Source organism: Bubalus kerabau, chromosome 2, assembly GCF_029407905.1.
Source record: "Bubalus kerabau isolate K-KA32 ecotype Philippines breed swamp buffalo chromosome 2, PCC_UOA_SB_1v2, whole genome shotgun sequence".
Lineage (NCBI taxonomy): Eukaryota > Metazoa > Chordata > Mammalia > Artiodactyla > Bovidae > Bubalus > Bubalus kerabau.
In genome coordinates this window covers 191,398,252-191,414,157 of record NC_073625.1, presented here as the reverse complement: position 1 = coordinate 191,414,157, position 15,906 = coordinate 191,398,252, and the positions used below count along the sequence as shown (strand labels likewise).

Here is a 15,906-nt window from a genome sequence, read left to right as displayed (position 1 = left end):
ACACACGTGAGTGTATCCTTAGTGATGCAACAAGCCCCTTTAACGTCTCCCATAGCAACAGCTTCACCAGTCATCAGTGGTGTCCATGCCCTCTCCCCAAGACCTCGCGCTCCCCCTACTCATAGAACATCATCCTAAACCTACCTCTGAATTGACTGAATTGTCCCTTTGTGTTTGGACCTTCAGTAACATTTCTAGGTTTCTGCTATGACACGTAATTCTGTAATAAATATTCTTTTTTGGCATATCTAGTCCAAACACTGATTATGTTCCTGGGATGTGTTCTTATAACTGGAATTTTTATGTTATCAACATTGACGTTCCACAGTCTACAATTCATCTTCAAACATCCACAATCACGTTCCACCATCCCCCAGTCAATTCCCAAAGCCCACCACCTCTCACTCTTCCACATCCAGCATCCACAATTTACTCCTCACTATTCTTTAGCAACCATCAATCACCACTACCTACTTTCCACAATCAACATTCCACCTTTCACCACCTCCTACCCATGACCCATGATTCACTTTCTTCATCCCATCCTCCACCACTGGCCATTTGCTTTCCACTTTCAACATTCCACACTCCACCACACTTGTTTCCCCAATTACCACCCACCACCCACCCTCCAAAACCCACCACACACCATCTGCCAGCCTCTGTCCACCTCTGCCAGTCCGCCTGTTACTTCCCACCTTTTACCGCACACATCCACCACCCAACAGCCACCATTCATTTACCACCCAACATCCTCTATCCACAATAGGTCATCCACCTAAAACCCTGTAACCTCACCATCCATTTCCCACTATCCACTTCCCACCATCATGCACCATTATTCAAATGCCAGTCTCTACTATCCACCTTCCACCACCGCCCCTCCACTCTTACTTCACTTCCCACCACCCATCTTCCTTTCCCTACCAACCCCACTCACCACCTTCTACTGTTGATTTTTCACCTTCCACTGTCCTCTGACGTCTGCTCACTTTTCACCACCCACATTTACCACCCACTAGCCACCACACATCACCTACCACTCACCACCCAAAACTCACTGTACACCATCCATCTATCCACCTGCCACCACTCACCTTGAGCCGACCACCTTCCACTTGTCACCTACAATCTCAACCTTCTATTGCCCATCTTCCACCTTCCAAAACCCATATTTCACTGTCCATCACATGATATCCACTACTCACATCCACATAAGTTTTCAGCTTCAACCAGAAGAATCACCTTCCACCTGTGACCACTCATTGTCTACCTGCCACCAACCCTCCACCATCACCCTCCACCTTCCACACTTTACCATCCACCTGCCTCCTGTCACCTTCCACCATTCACCTTCCATCAAACACCACTATTCTCCACCACCCCCACCAGCCACTTTCTACCACACACTATCCACCATGGACCTATTACATCCCGCCCATCTACCTTCTACCATTTACCAGCCACCACCATCATCCATGATCCATTTCTACCTTCTCCACTCCACCATGTTCCTCGACTGTTCACAACTCACTTTTCTCTCTTTGACTTTCCAGCATCTTTTATCCTCTTTGCCTTCCTTTTCACCTCTTTGTGATCACCAGATTTTACTTATTAATAATACCTCCTGGATTTGTATTTCTTTTTAAATACTCTCAGGTGACAATTATTCAAACAACATAAATACATACTGGAGAAGGGAATGGCAACCCACTCTAGTATTTTGCCTTGAGAATTCCAAGGACAGAGGAGCCTGGGGAACTACATAACAACACTGATAGGCAACTGATACACAAGAGTGAAAAAAACTGGCTTAAAACTAAAAACTCAACATTCAAAAAAACTAAGATCATGTTATCCAGTCCCATCACTCCATGGCAAATAGATGGAGAAACAATGGAAATAGTGATAGACGTTACTTTCTTGGGCTCCAAAATCACTGCAGATGGTGACTGCAGCCATGAAATTAAAAGACGTTTCCTCCTTGGAAGAAGAGCTATGAGCAACCTAGACAGCATATTAAAAAGCAGAGACGTTACTTTGCCAACAAAGGTCCATCTAGTCAAGGCTATGGTTTTTCCAGTAGTCATGTATGGATGTGAGAGTTGGACCATAAAGATAGCTGACAGCTGAAGAATTGATGCTTTTGAACTGTGGTGTTGGAGAAGACTCTTGAGAGTCCCTTGGACTGCAAGATCAAACCAGTCAATCGTATAGGAAATCAGTCCTAAATATTCATTAGAAGGATTGATGTTGAAGCTGATGCTCCAATACTTTGGCCACCTGATGGGAAGGACTGACTCATTGGAAAAGATCATGATGCTGGGAAAGATTGAAGGCAGAAGAAGGGGACGACAGGATGAGATGGTTGGATGACATCACCCACTCGATGAACATGAGTTTGAGAAGCTCTTGGAGTTGGTCATGGACAGGGAATTTTGTTGTGCTGCAGTCCATGGGGTCGCAAAGAGCTGGACACGACTGAGTGACTGAACTGAACTGATTACACACAAAAGCAACATCTGAGGTAAAAGGCATTCCTTAATGAGATGAGGACTGTTCTTCTAACTAGATGGTTCTCAGGTGCAAGGATCAGGGGCAGTCTCCTGCAACAAGACCAGCTCTGTCTTAGTTACACTCTTAGTGTTTTTTCAATAGCTGTAAAGCCACAACACTTTGCAGAATACACAGAGAAGGAGGCAGTGATACATGATGGCAATGTCCCTCAACTGCTTATTGAACGCCAACCTAGTATCCTTTCATCAGAAGGTGATCTGTAGTAAAAATTATAAAAACATTTAAAATGCTTTATCAGGTCTCGTCCAGGTTACCTTTTCATTCAAATGCTCTGAAAGCAAAGGATCCAAAACTCTGTACTTGTCAGACGATATGTTACCCTGTCATTCTCAACTGCTGGGACATTTACTGGCATGGCCTCACCTCTGCTTATAGTGATTCTCCATCACCAGGTGGTCCTTTGTTCAACCTGATACATTCTGAGAGGGTTGGGAATGTGCAAATGTTCACTTCATTGCTTTTTAGCCCATTTGACATTTTAATAAAATGCTCTGGCCATTCCATTATTTTAAATCTATTTTCACCAAACCTTGGAGGTGCAGATTATTTTCATTCTACTGATCCTGCCATGCAGCCTGACCCTCCTTGTCAAGCCTGGGAACTGAGTTAGACTTACCTTCTGTCCAACCAGGTCTGACCCAGTTTTCTGATTGAAATAAAAACATTAACATGATTTTCCAGCGATTTTCAAAAAGAAAATCCTGAGAAATAAAATGATAGGATACACCTTTAAACGTCTGAAGGCAGTGAAGCCAAGATTTAGAACACCTAGATGTAATTAATTGACCCACTTTATAATGTGCCATTAAAAGAAAATCAGTCTATATACTGATTTCCTTACTCAGCTTGTAAAATTTAATGAAAGTATGTAGGCAAATGTTCAGGTTATACACTGAGTGAGGAGAATGATGACAAAAAATGTGTATATGTTGGTATTGAACATTATTCCCAGGAGCTAAAGTCTAAGTAAGAATTAAGTCTAAAAAGCATTTAAAAAAGCCCCGCCTCACTAATTCATGATCAAAGCCTCCTTCATGTTTTATGAAAAAGAAAGTTATGCATTGCTAAAACCAATCAGTCTGATAGCTAGCACTTTCCAATGTATGCCTGCAGTGTTATTTAAGAATATTCAGTTTATCCATATAAGAAAAGAGTAGGGAAGTGAGTAGTCTGACTCTTGAAATCATTTAAGGCGGGGAGGAATTCGGTTTTCATGAGAAGCTCGTGTTCATGAAGCCAGACTTTATCTAAACATAGCTGACTTTCACTTTGGCCCCACTGTTTCCTACCCGAGGAAAAAATTTAAACACATAAAAGCAGAAAGAACAGTGTAGTGAATTTCTGTCAGCTCTAGCAATTTCCTACGTTTGGCCAATAACGTTTTATCTAGACCTTCCCATCACTTATGCCTTTTCTTTTAAGCAAGTTCCAGACTTGTTCATCTGCAAAGACTTCACTGCACATCCTAGCAGCACCTTTGTGATGCTGGCAAATGACACAGGCTCCCCATTAGCCGGATGCCAGTACCTTGCTGCTAGTGTCCAAATATTTTAGCATTCCTCTCTTCCTTTTTCCATCAGTTTTCTGATTGTAAATGCATTCTTTTATTGAGATAGTCCATTATGTTCACTATTTCAAATTCTTCTTTGCTCTCACATTTTTTATTTCTTTTAGAATGTTAATTGAGCTCATTTGAAATTCTTGGGCTCTCTGTTTGAAAATATTAGCACATAAACTGTGATGGAGTCTGAATCACTGTCTCCATTCTAATTATCAAATACTTGTACTCATCACACGTCTTCTATTCAGGTCATTCCTCAGGGTGCTGTGGCTGCTTGACAGCTGGCCTCAGTGGCCACAGCCCAGGGAACTGAGGGGCGGGGAGAGATGGGGTGCACCGAGGCGGGGGTGCCCCAGCTCAGCAGCCTTGCGCTTAGGGCTACAGGTGGACGCTCCCAGCTCAGGGCCCTTGCACGGCTCAGAGCCAATCATCAATTTTACAGCTGTGAAGACAGCAGCCCATGCTTTATAAACAATAAAAAAGTATGATGATCTGGCAAGTCCTGGGGCCTGCTGCCCCCACAGACACCTGGAGGGTTCTCACTGTGCCCTCGTATCCAGAGCCAGTAGTGTGGGGACCGTGGTTCTGACCAGAGAGGGGTCACTGTCACTCTCGCATCTGACCGGGACAAGCAATGCCTCTCATAACAGCTTTCAGAGGCTGCACCAACCCATCCTCAATTCCGGGGCCCTTGCAACCTAACAGGTATGCTTCAGTGTGATCTGCACATCTGCACCCCGTTCTCGGGCCTGGGAAATGCAGGGTGGCCAACCAGGCCCAAGAGGGGGCGTCCGAGGTACAAGGCTTCCCCAGGGCCCAGAGGGCGCCCAGCAGGCCGAGGCTCAGGCACAACGATGAGCCAACAGCGCTGAGGATCCAGCATCTTGTTCTCAACACAGCTGTGAGCTCGTATTGTGTGGCTTTAAACAGCAGCTGGGTTCCACCTCTCCCCAGAATGCTGTAGCTTCACTGCTGGGCCAGTGCCCCAGGACCACTCAGGCTGGTCCCTCTGTCTTTAGTAAGGAAATTATTAATGATGTGACTAATTGGATTTTAATATTAACAATGACTCAGTGACAGAGGAGCCTGGTAGGCTGCAGTCCATGGGGTCGCGAAGAGTCGGGCATGACTGAGCAACTTCACTTTGACTTTTCACTTTCATGCATTGGAGAAGGAAATGGCAACCCACTCCAGTATTCTTGCCTGGAGAATCCCAAGGACAGAGGAGCCTGGTAGGCTGCAGTCCATGGGGTCGCGAAGAGTCGGGCATGACTGAGCAACTTCACTTTGACTTTTCACTTTCATGCATTGGAGAAGGAAATGGCAACCCACTCCAGTATTCTTGCCTGGAGAATCCCAAGGACAGAGGAGCCTGGTAGGAGGCCGTCTATGGGGTCGCACAGTCGGACACGACTGAAGCAACCTAGCAGCAGCAGCAGCAACTTACTAAGCAGCTGGTTTCCCAGATGTCCAGCAGTCGAGCGAGTCTTCAGGCAGCCCCCAGATCCCCTTCCAACCTGGGAGCGGATTTTCAGCCTTTTCTGCTGGAGAACGTGTGCTCCGTGTGATCAGCCCCATCACAGAACCCGGGGTCTTGCCACCTCTCCAAAGGAGCCACAGGAAGTCCCCACAACTCTGGACTGAACCTGTGAAGAGGCTGCTCCCAACCTTTTCTCTGAAGTGTCATTGGTCTTTCTGATGACACATACCTTCATTCGAACGTTGCTTTTATTGTGGGGAAAGAAATGGAAACAATGAAAACTGACGCGAAAGAGAGCAAACCACTTGTCTCTAACAGTGCTGCTTTTTATTTGCATGGGACTGTTCACTTTCCAAAAACTTTTCCTATTTGCTTTTCATGTCGTTGTAGGAATGCTGGACAAAGGTAGATTTTTTAAAAAGGAAAATCAAATGAAAACAACTTCCTATCCCGTCATCCACGCACGGTGACCAGACTCAGTCCTTTCAGATTGTTCTGTGCGTACCCTCCTTCCATGAAGCATCTCCACAACTGTGAACTTTAACACTAGCTTTACAGCCAGTTTTCCACTCTACTGGGAACATCCTTCCAAAACACCAGGCCTGAACATTATTGCGACCAGGGGGCTACCTCATGGCCCCAACACCCAGATGGTCTTGTCAGCACCACCCTGGAGTGTGGCCCCCCTTTGCTGCCCCATCCACGTCCCTCCACATGCCTCCTACCACATGGGCTCATGTCCCCCCCCTCCCCAACAGACAGGGTAGGAGCAGGGCAGCTGTGCAGTGTCCACTCCTCTGCCCTGAACTTGGGGACTGGACTTGGAGGGCTGACCCCGGGGCAGGTGCTCAGAGCAGACACAGGCGGGGAGTGGGGCCCAGCTGCAGCGGCCCAGCAGGTGTTGCTCCTGACACGTCTTCCCGAGCAAGAAGGGGGACACCCAGGAGGAGAGAGAGTCTGGGCAAGGCTGTGGTGGTGAAACATGGTTTTATTGAGAACATCTCATGCCCTCTGTCTGAGTGACAGCGTCTCATGCTCGGTTCTGGCTGGTCTCGGTGCAGGAGGAAGCTCATGCGGGGGTCACGTGTGGCCTGGACATTAGTGGAGACGTGGGGACACCAAGGGCTGAGCCCTAGTGACAGTGTTCTCAGCTGAGTTACATTCATAGAAGGTGTCTGAACTCTAGAACAAAATTAAAAGCATAGAACCCAAAGTCGGAGAAGCAAACCGTTTTCGGGGCTCACTCCACAGACCGCCTTAAACTGCTCACGGCTGCGCCCGATGCACTGCGGGCACAAGCTGTGGCCAAAACACGAGTCCTTGGCTGGGGGGGCAGGGCGGGGAGCCTCGTCCCTCCAGACCCTGAGCGAGGGGGTGCAGACGTGCTGCCAGGAACAGGAGCTCAGAGTCGGGATTAAGTGAGAGTGCCCACCCCCGCTCCCAGTCGTGGGGACACAAAACCCAGCACCCCGGGCTGGCTGCTGCTGAGGGAGGGATGGTCCCAGGACTCACAAAGCTGGACCCACACAGTCACGCTCTGCTTTTACCATCTGCATAGGTTTGATGAAAAATAAACCTTCTGAGAGATTCACCGATTTCAAAGAATTTAGAGATGGGAGTGCCAGCTCACTTTATTTCTCAGGCCGGATCAAAGTGATGATTGGGGCAGACCTTACACATTGGTGTGAGGCATTCTGGAAACGCTGAACATCCATCCTTTTCATCTGTTTTGAGGAAAGGGGTAGGCGGTGGCCCCTGGGACATGCCCAGCAAGGAGACCCAGGGGCTCAGCCCCGAGACGAGGAGAGTAAGGGCTCTGCAGTCTGGAGGGCAACAAAACTATTCCAAGGAAACAAATTCCAGAGAAGTGTGTATCTCACACAATGCTGGCTTGTACATTTTAAAATAAAAGTAATTCGTTTTGATCACAATAAAAATCTCCAAAACACAAAAGAAAAGCCCCTTTAAGACTCAGAGTCAACCAGCAGGGAGGAGTACAGTGTCCTGACCCCAAGCAGGGGTGAGGGCTGGAGAACCCAGGATGGGGGCCTGCCTTGGCCCCACCCCCATGAGCCCTGGCTCACTTTTCTACAACACAGGACAGCTGCCCCTTGGGCTGGGCACTGAAGAGGGGCCAGTGTCTTGGCAGAATTAGCACTCCAGGCTCAGCCAACAAGTCAAAACAGAGCCCCTCCCATCCCCGCTGGTCAAGCTATCCTCAAAAATGTAAGATTTTTTTCAAAAGATCAAGTTCTTGGTTTTGTCAAATCTCTGTTTCTAAAGCCCAGATTAAGAACCCTAGATGTAAAGGACTCCTCAAGGGAACAGCTCCATGGTAACACCATGTGGGCATCTGGGAGGGGTGTGTAAGATGCTGGGCTCCCTGATTTCTTTGGGGATTGAAGGGGTGCTTGCCCTGCTTTTCCTGCCTACAGACAGACACACAGATGGAGGAGACTGGCCGCACTCAGAATGATAGGGCTGGAGACTTCCTGCCTATGAGCAGCGTCCAGCTGTCCTGTTACAGGAGCAGGGCTGGCCTCCTGCCCTGGCTCGACTCCCCCTGGCCTCATACAGGGGTCCTGCCCACCCAGGGCTCCCTGAACCCCTACCCCTGTGAACCTTGGCCACCTTCCCCCCAGCATCTCCCGAGGCCTGAGCACTCTTGGGGCGGGAGCCCTGTGCCAGGCCCGTGCTGCCCGGTGGCACAGATCCACCTGGGAGAGGCAGCGGCACCCAGCTGAGGCCCTGGGGAGCCGCACATAAGGCATTCAACTATCTGGGGTGGGGGTGGGGAGGGGTCAGGCGTGCAGGGTAGCTTGTGTGTGCGCAACACCATTCCTCTAGACTTTGTAACCAAAATCCACGTATTTTTAAAAAACTAAGTCCATCTTCCACTCCCCATTAGAAAAAAATACCATCTATAGAGACGAGAATACAAATGCAGGGGCCCACAGATGTCTTTTCTGAGTGTGCAGGCCCCGCCAGCCCCTGTGCTGGCAGGGTCAGGCTAAGCCACGCTCCGCAGAGGGAGGTGTGGGTCTCAAAGGACAAAGATCTGTCCTTTAACCCGGTCAGCTCCTGTGTGTGGACAGCACCCTCAGCATGCACCCACAGGGCACACCATCTCATGTCTCTGTGGTGCAAGGAGACACCTGGAGGCCAGCCCTCTTCAGCCCCACCTCCCACCCTGAGCACAAGGGTCACGGCCAGGGCCACCCAGCTCCTGCTTATTAAGTCCACAGAGGACACCATCCACCCCCCAACATGCCCCCTGGGCATACAGCCTGACTCCTGGACTCGGCTGGGGAGTGGGGTCTGCCCTCTCACCCACAGCACCCCAAGACCAGGAACTGGCACTGACCCCACAAAGGGCGGGAAGCTCCTCCGGGGTCCTGAGAGGAAGCAGGAGGCAGTCAGTGTGGACTTTGTGCTCAGTGGGGATGGCCTCCCAAGGCCCCTCCGCCCGCCCCGACCCCAGACTCGCTGGCTCGGCCTGCCTGGGCTCGTCCCTGCACAGTGGGGTGCTGGCCCATGTCCCGGGTGTCCCAGACGCCAGACCACCCCTTCCCTGCCGTGACACCAACACCCGACCCCGGTCGAGACCACGTGAGCGACACGCTGTCTCGCTAGCTTTCAGCCTGAACACTTCTTATATTTCAAACACATGTCTTTGATAAAGTGGGAAAGAATAATTTAAAAATATGCCCTCAGTGGCATTTTCCAAGAGTGAATATCTATGCAATTCATCCTATTTCCATCCTGCGAGGATTCTGGGACGGTCGTTCACATCCGCATGATTCAGAGGAGGGACCAGAGGGAATCCTAGGCCATTTATTGTGCGGTCGGCCTGCAGACTCCTTCTGGTCCTTAAGAGTTAAACACTGCTTAAAAAACCCAAGAGAAGGGCCAGGCTCACCGGCCATGTTTGACCTGTGATTACGGAGAGGTTTTCCAGGATATGGTCCAACAAGGGGTACAGAAGCTTATAGAAGAGGGGGCTGCAGGACCTGGGCCATGGTCCCGGGGGCCACCCAGCAGATCACCGTGCTGCAGATCGGCCTCTGTGGGAGGGCAGAGACTGTGGGGGAAGGGGCCACGGGCAGACAGGGACGGTTTCCTTAGGCTAGCTTCCTCGCTACTTCCTAGTGCCCTCCATATGGAAATGCCTCTTTGCACTTAAACGATGTGGCATAAGAGTGACCTGGCATAATTATTTCTTATTTTATAAACCACATTCCTAGTTCTGAATAAATTATTCAAGAATTTCACACAAAGTAATTTCTATTTTCCTAAACTTCAGGAAGCCCTACTTAGTAGAACTCAATTTCTAAACGTAAACTGAGATTGAAAGCAGTCACTGGATGACTCAGAGGGGAAACGCTGCTGCTGAGATGCAGGTGGGGACCGGGACCCCGAGCCCACACCCACCACCCCACCCCTGCCCCGAACCGCACGCCTGCCCCCAGGACGGCGCCCGCACACCCACACCGGCCCCAGCCCCGCTGTGAGGCTGGGGCTGCGCTGCACGCCGTCAGGGTGTGAGTGAAAACTGGTCCTGTTCCGTGGGCTTCTCCACCCAGGCGCCCAGCCCGGCCTTGATGAAGGCTCTGAACAGACAGGCCTTGGCAGCCTGGTACTCCTTGGCAACCAGCTTGGACTCGTGGTACACGTTGGGTTTGGTGATCTTGGAGCGCAGTAAGCTGGAGGGAACCTGTGAAAAGACAAAAAGGCAAGTGCAGCTGTTCAAGCCGTTACAGGGGAAAACACAATCCAGGACCATGTTCAAAGAGCAGCATTTCAGCCTGTGCTGCTTCTGGGGGACCCCACTGACCCCGAGGACCACATCACACAGAGCCATGCCAGACGCCCCCGTGCGCCGCGTCCTCAGCCCCAGTGGCGGCTTCGCAGTTAAACAGGCGGGCTGCTGGCGACCCACGAGCAGGGGACTCAAATGATACACCAACACTTTCAGGTCTTGAGCAAACACCACTCTGCTGTTTGGTCACAGAGAACTCTGTGCCTCGGCCCGTGAGGCCAACGCACTTCTGTGCAGCTAGGATCTGCAGGGAGGGCAGCTGCTGTGAGGCTGCCCGTGTGGTGACCCTCTTGCCACATGGACACGGCAACTTCTGTCCATCACAGATAAAAGTTTCTAACTCGATGTAATAGGTGAAAACTGGTCACATACGGATCCACTAGAGAAGATTTTATCTGGGGAAAAGGGGACCTGTTGCTGTAAAAACCCTCTAACTCCAAACCAAACCTCAAAATCAACAGGTTTAAGAGGCTTCCTGAAGGGCTGAGTGAACTCAGGGCAGCCCCAGGTTGCAGGGCCCAGGAATCTGCAGTGAGGGGGAGTGCCTGCCAGGCAGAGCTGGTGGGGGGCCAAGTGGAGGGGGTGCTGAGTCCTGGGTTCATATGGGCGTGGGGGCCGGGGGTTACGGGCTGAGCCTGCTTTGGATCTGAGGAGGCAGGGCCTGACTGCCAGCTGAGAGCAGCCTGAGGAGGCAGGAAAGGGTGGCCGCGAGCGGGTGGGGGTCTGGGCGCCTCACAGGGCAGGGTGGCCGCGAGCGGCGGGAGTCTGGGTGCCTCACAGGGAGGGTGGCCGCGAGCGGGGGGGGTCTGGGCGCCTCACAGGGCGGGGGGGGGGGGGCTGGTCTGGGCGCCTCACAGGGATCACAGGGCAGGGTGGCCGCGAGCGGGGTGGGTCTGGGCACCTCACAGGGCAGGGTGGCCACGAGCGGATGGGGGTGTGGGCGCCTCACAGGGGAGGGTGACTGCGAGCGGGTGGGAGTCTGGGCGCCTCACAGGGAGGGTGGCCGTGAGTGGGGGGGTCTGGGCACCTCACAGGGAGGGAGGCCATGAGTGCGGGGGTCTGGGCGCCTCACAGGGAGGGTGGCTGTGAGCAGGGGGGTCTGGGCACCTCACAGGGAGGGTGGCCATGAGCTGGGGGGTCTGGGCGTCTCACAGGGTGGGGGGGGTCTGGGCGCCTCACAGGGAGGGCGGCCGTGAGCGGGGGTCTGGGCAGTACCTTGCCGTGCACACGCATCCAGCGACAGTACAAGGCGTGCTTACACAGGCGTGAGGCGCGGCCCAGCTCGTCCTTCCCCGTGGTGGCGTTGATGACCTCAAGGGCCGAGTCGCCCACCGTCCAGTTGACGCTGAAGTTGGGGGCCTTCCCTGGCTGCCGCGCCTCCGCGTTGCTGATGCCTGGAATGGAACGAGAAGGGGAAAGTGACACGGGTGCTGTGGGGACAGGTCTGACGGTCGTCAGCCGGGCACATCCGCCCTCCCAGCAGCTCAGTTCGGTCCAGTGATGCAGCTCAGAAACTCGCCCCTGTGGGGAGGCAAGCAGGTCCACAGAAACCCCAAAACCTGAGACTTCATGCACTGAGTTCCCTTGGGGCCAAAACTGCTGACATCCAGGAGCAGATGGGCTCTGTTTCCAGGTTAATTCAGGGGCCATGTGGCTGTGCACCTCAGCATGTTTGTGCTTGGGCCCTTCCGCCAGGGCCAGGCAGGTTCAGATCCCTCCCCACACGCATGACACTCAAGACCCAGCAAACTCGCCTCTTAGCGAATGTCGGTGCCTTCTCAGCAGGGTACAAGTCTCTTGTCTTAACCAGCCAGAGGCTTGTGCTGTGGAGCTGACAGGTGGATGCCCTCGGGTCACTGGGGACTGAATGCAGGTGCCCACCATGGGCAGAGTGACGCAACCCCATGGACCCAGACACAGGCCAGAGTGCTTGCAACAAGAGCTGGCTTACGGTGGCAGTACCGGACCTCAGGGAGCTCCCCCGGGGCTCCTCACTCTTGGTGACCACCTCCTCCCCCTTGCACAGAGTGTTAAAGCCAGGGCAGCAGGTCCAGGCAGCCCATGGCACCCAGGCCTCACTCAGAAGCCTCACTTCTTCAGGGCAAAGCAGCATGAGAAGGAACAGGGAAAATTCATGCTTACAGGCCACCAATCTCAGGGATTCATTTCAAGGGACAATATGTGTTCAATGTGATGTCCTTGCCCCCTCCCCCAGACATGCAGGGGAGGAGTGGGTGCCCACTGTGCTCAGCCTCCCCTTTGCCCCTCCACTGCCTGGTGGGTGCTGGCGTCTGAATTCACACTTGGATAGTACTGGGTGGAGCTTCCTGAAGACCCGGGTTTTTTACACAGACCCCACAATGGAACCCCCGGGCTGGCTGCCCAGTATGTCTTCCCCAGGTAGTCGGCGGGGGAGGGCGGGATTGCCACAGCAGAGGATAGGTACTGGGCACTGGAAAGGAGCTCGTGCTGGGAGCACTCCACCCTGGGTCACCTGCCCTTCTGAGGTGACTGCCAGGCTGACTTCAGGTCAGCAAGTGAACACTTGAAAAATGATGATTTGTCCCCAGGAAAGAGTACAGAATAAGAGGTACACGTCCCCTCGAGTCATCTGCCCACAGAACTGCCTGGCCCTGCTAATCGTTCTGACTCACAAGTCCTCCTGGCTACAGTGGCCACCTCTGAGGGCTTTGTCCAAGCCCCACGCGGGGGGTCCAGCTGCCTGACTGGCTGCACGCCCTCCTCCCAGAGGCAGTGAAGAGCCTCACGGGAGGGGTGAGAGCCCCCGGTGGGGCCGAGTGGAGAATCACCGCACACACAGAGCAGAGGTGCACTGGTCCTGGCCTCCGGTGGCTTCTCCTGCAGCCCCAGCCCGTCTACCCGCCTGTCTCCTCAGGTGTACACAGCACCCGCCTGCAGAATCCGCCCAGCAAGGCCAGTCCCCTGTGCAGTCCCCCACCGGTGCCCAGGGCCGCTGCTCCCCAGCAGCCTGCCTCCAGCTCGCCTGGGGGACTCGACAGCCGCTAGGCAGACAGACCCAGTTCCGAGAAAATCTTCATGGTTTTTTTCAAGGTTTCTGCCTTCTCCGTGAAACTGCTGAATCGTTTTTTTTTTCATTCTAAGACATGAGCCCTGAATGATTTCACTTTCCATAAATGTTTTAACTAAATTATCGGACATCTCACAGAGTGAGCAAACCCTCAATAAACTGAGCCTCTGGCCCCAGAGTCTGCCCCATCCCTGCTCCTCCGCCACGGCAGCCACCAGCAGCCCGACACCACATCACTGATCACTGCTGCCTGCCTTAGTATGTGTTACACAAGTGCTTTCCAGACCTTCGAATTAACGTGTGATCTCTGTACTTACTAAAAACACGTATTAATAAGGCTTATTCCTTACACCCTCTCTGTTCTCAGAATTACTTTCTCTCAGTTGTGTTTTCTCATATAGATCACTCTCTTCTGTGTTTATTTTCCTCAGAAGTTTGATGGCCATTCATTCACGTTTGTGAGTAAACATCTTGGCTGATGAACAGAGGCAGCTGGCATGGCCTCCTGAGCCTCTTTCTGGGAAGGGCCTGCGCGTACAGGGAGAGCCTGGACCCACGTCTGTCTAGACCAAGAGTCCAGAGTCCCGCTTGGCCCCTGTCTGGCTGTCGGCACGGGAGCCTCACTGTGGGCAGGACTCCCACCAAGGAAGCTCTGGCTTCGTCCCGGGTGTCCCAGGGCAGCACATCCTCGATGCCAACCCTCTGCCCCCAGGCCGCTTCTACCCTGCAAGCTGGGAACGCCTTTCATCGCAGTTTCATCAGCTGCTGGGCCTGGGGCAGCTGTCCCAAGCACATGTGCGCAGGTGCAGGCGGTTCTGCAGGTCCCCTGGCCAGCATTGGGTGCACTCAAGGCCACAGCCTCTCGAGGACGGAGTCAGGAAGAGTGGCTTGGGGAAGAAAGGGGATCTGTTTAGGTACAACTTGTGGGGAATCTCGTAATGGGACAGAATCTTCTGTGAATGAATGGATCACTTCAGTTCAGTTCAGTCGCTCAGTCGTGTCCGACTCTTTGCGACCCCATGAATTGCAGCATGCCAGGCCTCCCTGTCCATCGCCAACTCCCGGAGTTCACTCAAACTCACGTCCATCGAATCGATGATGCCATCCAGCCATCACATCCTCTGTCGTCCCCTTCTCCTCCTGCCCCCAATCCCTCCCAGCATCAGAGTCTTTTCCAATGAGTCAACACTTCGCATCAGGTGGCCAAAGTACTGGAGTTTCAGCCTTAGCATCATTCCTTCCAAAGAAATCCCAGGGCTGATCTCCTTTAGAATGGATTGGTTGGATCTCTTTGCAGTCCAAGGGACTCTCAAGAGTCTTCTCCAACACCACAGTTCAAAAGCATCAATTCTTTGGTGCTCAGCTTTCTTCACAGTCCAACTCTTACATCCATACATGACTACTGGAAAAACCATAGCCTTGACTAGACAGACCTTTGTTGGCAAAGGAATGTCTCTGCTTTTTATTATGCTGTCTAGGTTGGTCATAACTTTCCTTGCAAGGAGTAAGCATCTTTTAATTTCATGGCTGCAGTCACCATCTGCAGTGATTTTGGAGCCCCCAAAAATAAAGTCTGATGCTGTTTCCACTGTTTCCCCATCTATTTCCCATGAAGTGATGGGACCGGATGCCATGATCTTCGTTCTCTGAATGTTGAGCTTTAAGCCAACTTTTTCACTCTCCTCTTTCACTTTCATCAAGAGGCTTTTGAGTTCCTCTTCACTTTCTGCCATAATGGTGGTATCATCTGCATATCTGAGGTTATTGATATTTCTCCCCACAATCTTGATTCCACCTTGTGCTTCTTGCAGCCCAGTGTTTCTCATGATGTACTCTGCATATAAGTTACAGAAGCAGGGTGACAATATACAGCCTTGACGTACTCCTTTTCCTATTTGGAACCAGTCTGTTGTTCCATGTCCAGTTCTAACTGTTGCTTCCTGACCTGCATACAGGTTTCTCAAGAGGCAGGTCAGGTGGTCTGGTATTCCCCTCTCTTGAAGACTTTTCCATAGTTTATTGTGATCCACACAAAAGCTTTGGCATAGTCAATAAAGCAGAAATAGATGTTTTTCTGGAACTCTCTTGCTTTTTCGATGATCCAGCAGATGTTGGCAATTTGATCTCTGGTTCCTCTGCCTTTTTTAAAACCAGCTTGAAAATATGGAAGTTCATGGTTCATGTATTGCTGAAGCCTGGCTTGGAGAATTTTGAGCATTACTTTACTTGTGTGTGACATGAGTGCAATTGTGTGGCAGTTTGAGCATTCTTTGGCACTGCCTTTCTTTAGGATTGGAATGAAAACTGACTTTTTCCAGTCCTGTGGCCACTGCTGAGTTTTCCAGATTTGCTAGCATATTGAGTGCAGCACTTTTACAGCATCATCTTTCAGGATTTGAAATAACTCAACTGGAATTCCA

At 51.8% G+C, this 15,906-nt stretch overlaps 1 protein-coding gene across 1 annotated transcript in view; it reads right to left on the bottom strand.

Annotated features, from left to right (window-relative positions):
* Positions 1-10,011: 10,011 nt before the first annotated feature.
* The window catches only part of ADARB1 (adenosine deaminase RNA specific B1), a 112,334-nt gene continuing 106,439 nt past the window's right edge, over positions 10,012-15,906 (bottom strand). Inside the window, exons 13-14 of the mRNA XM_055569831.1 lie at positions 11,653-11,831; positions 10,012-10,332 (exon numbers count right to left, since the gene is read on the bottom strand). Coding sequence (XP_055425806.1) covers positions 10,153-10,332; positions 11,653-11,831 — 359 coding nt within the window. The 3' untranslated portion in view covers positions 10,012-10,152. The remainder of the gene's footprint in view (positions 10,333-11,652; positions 11,832-15,906) is intronic.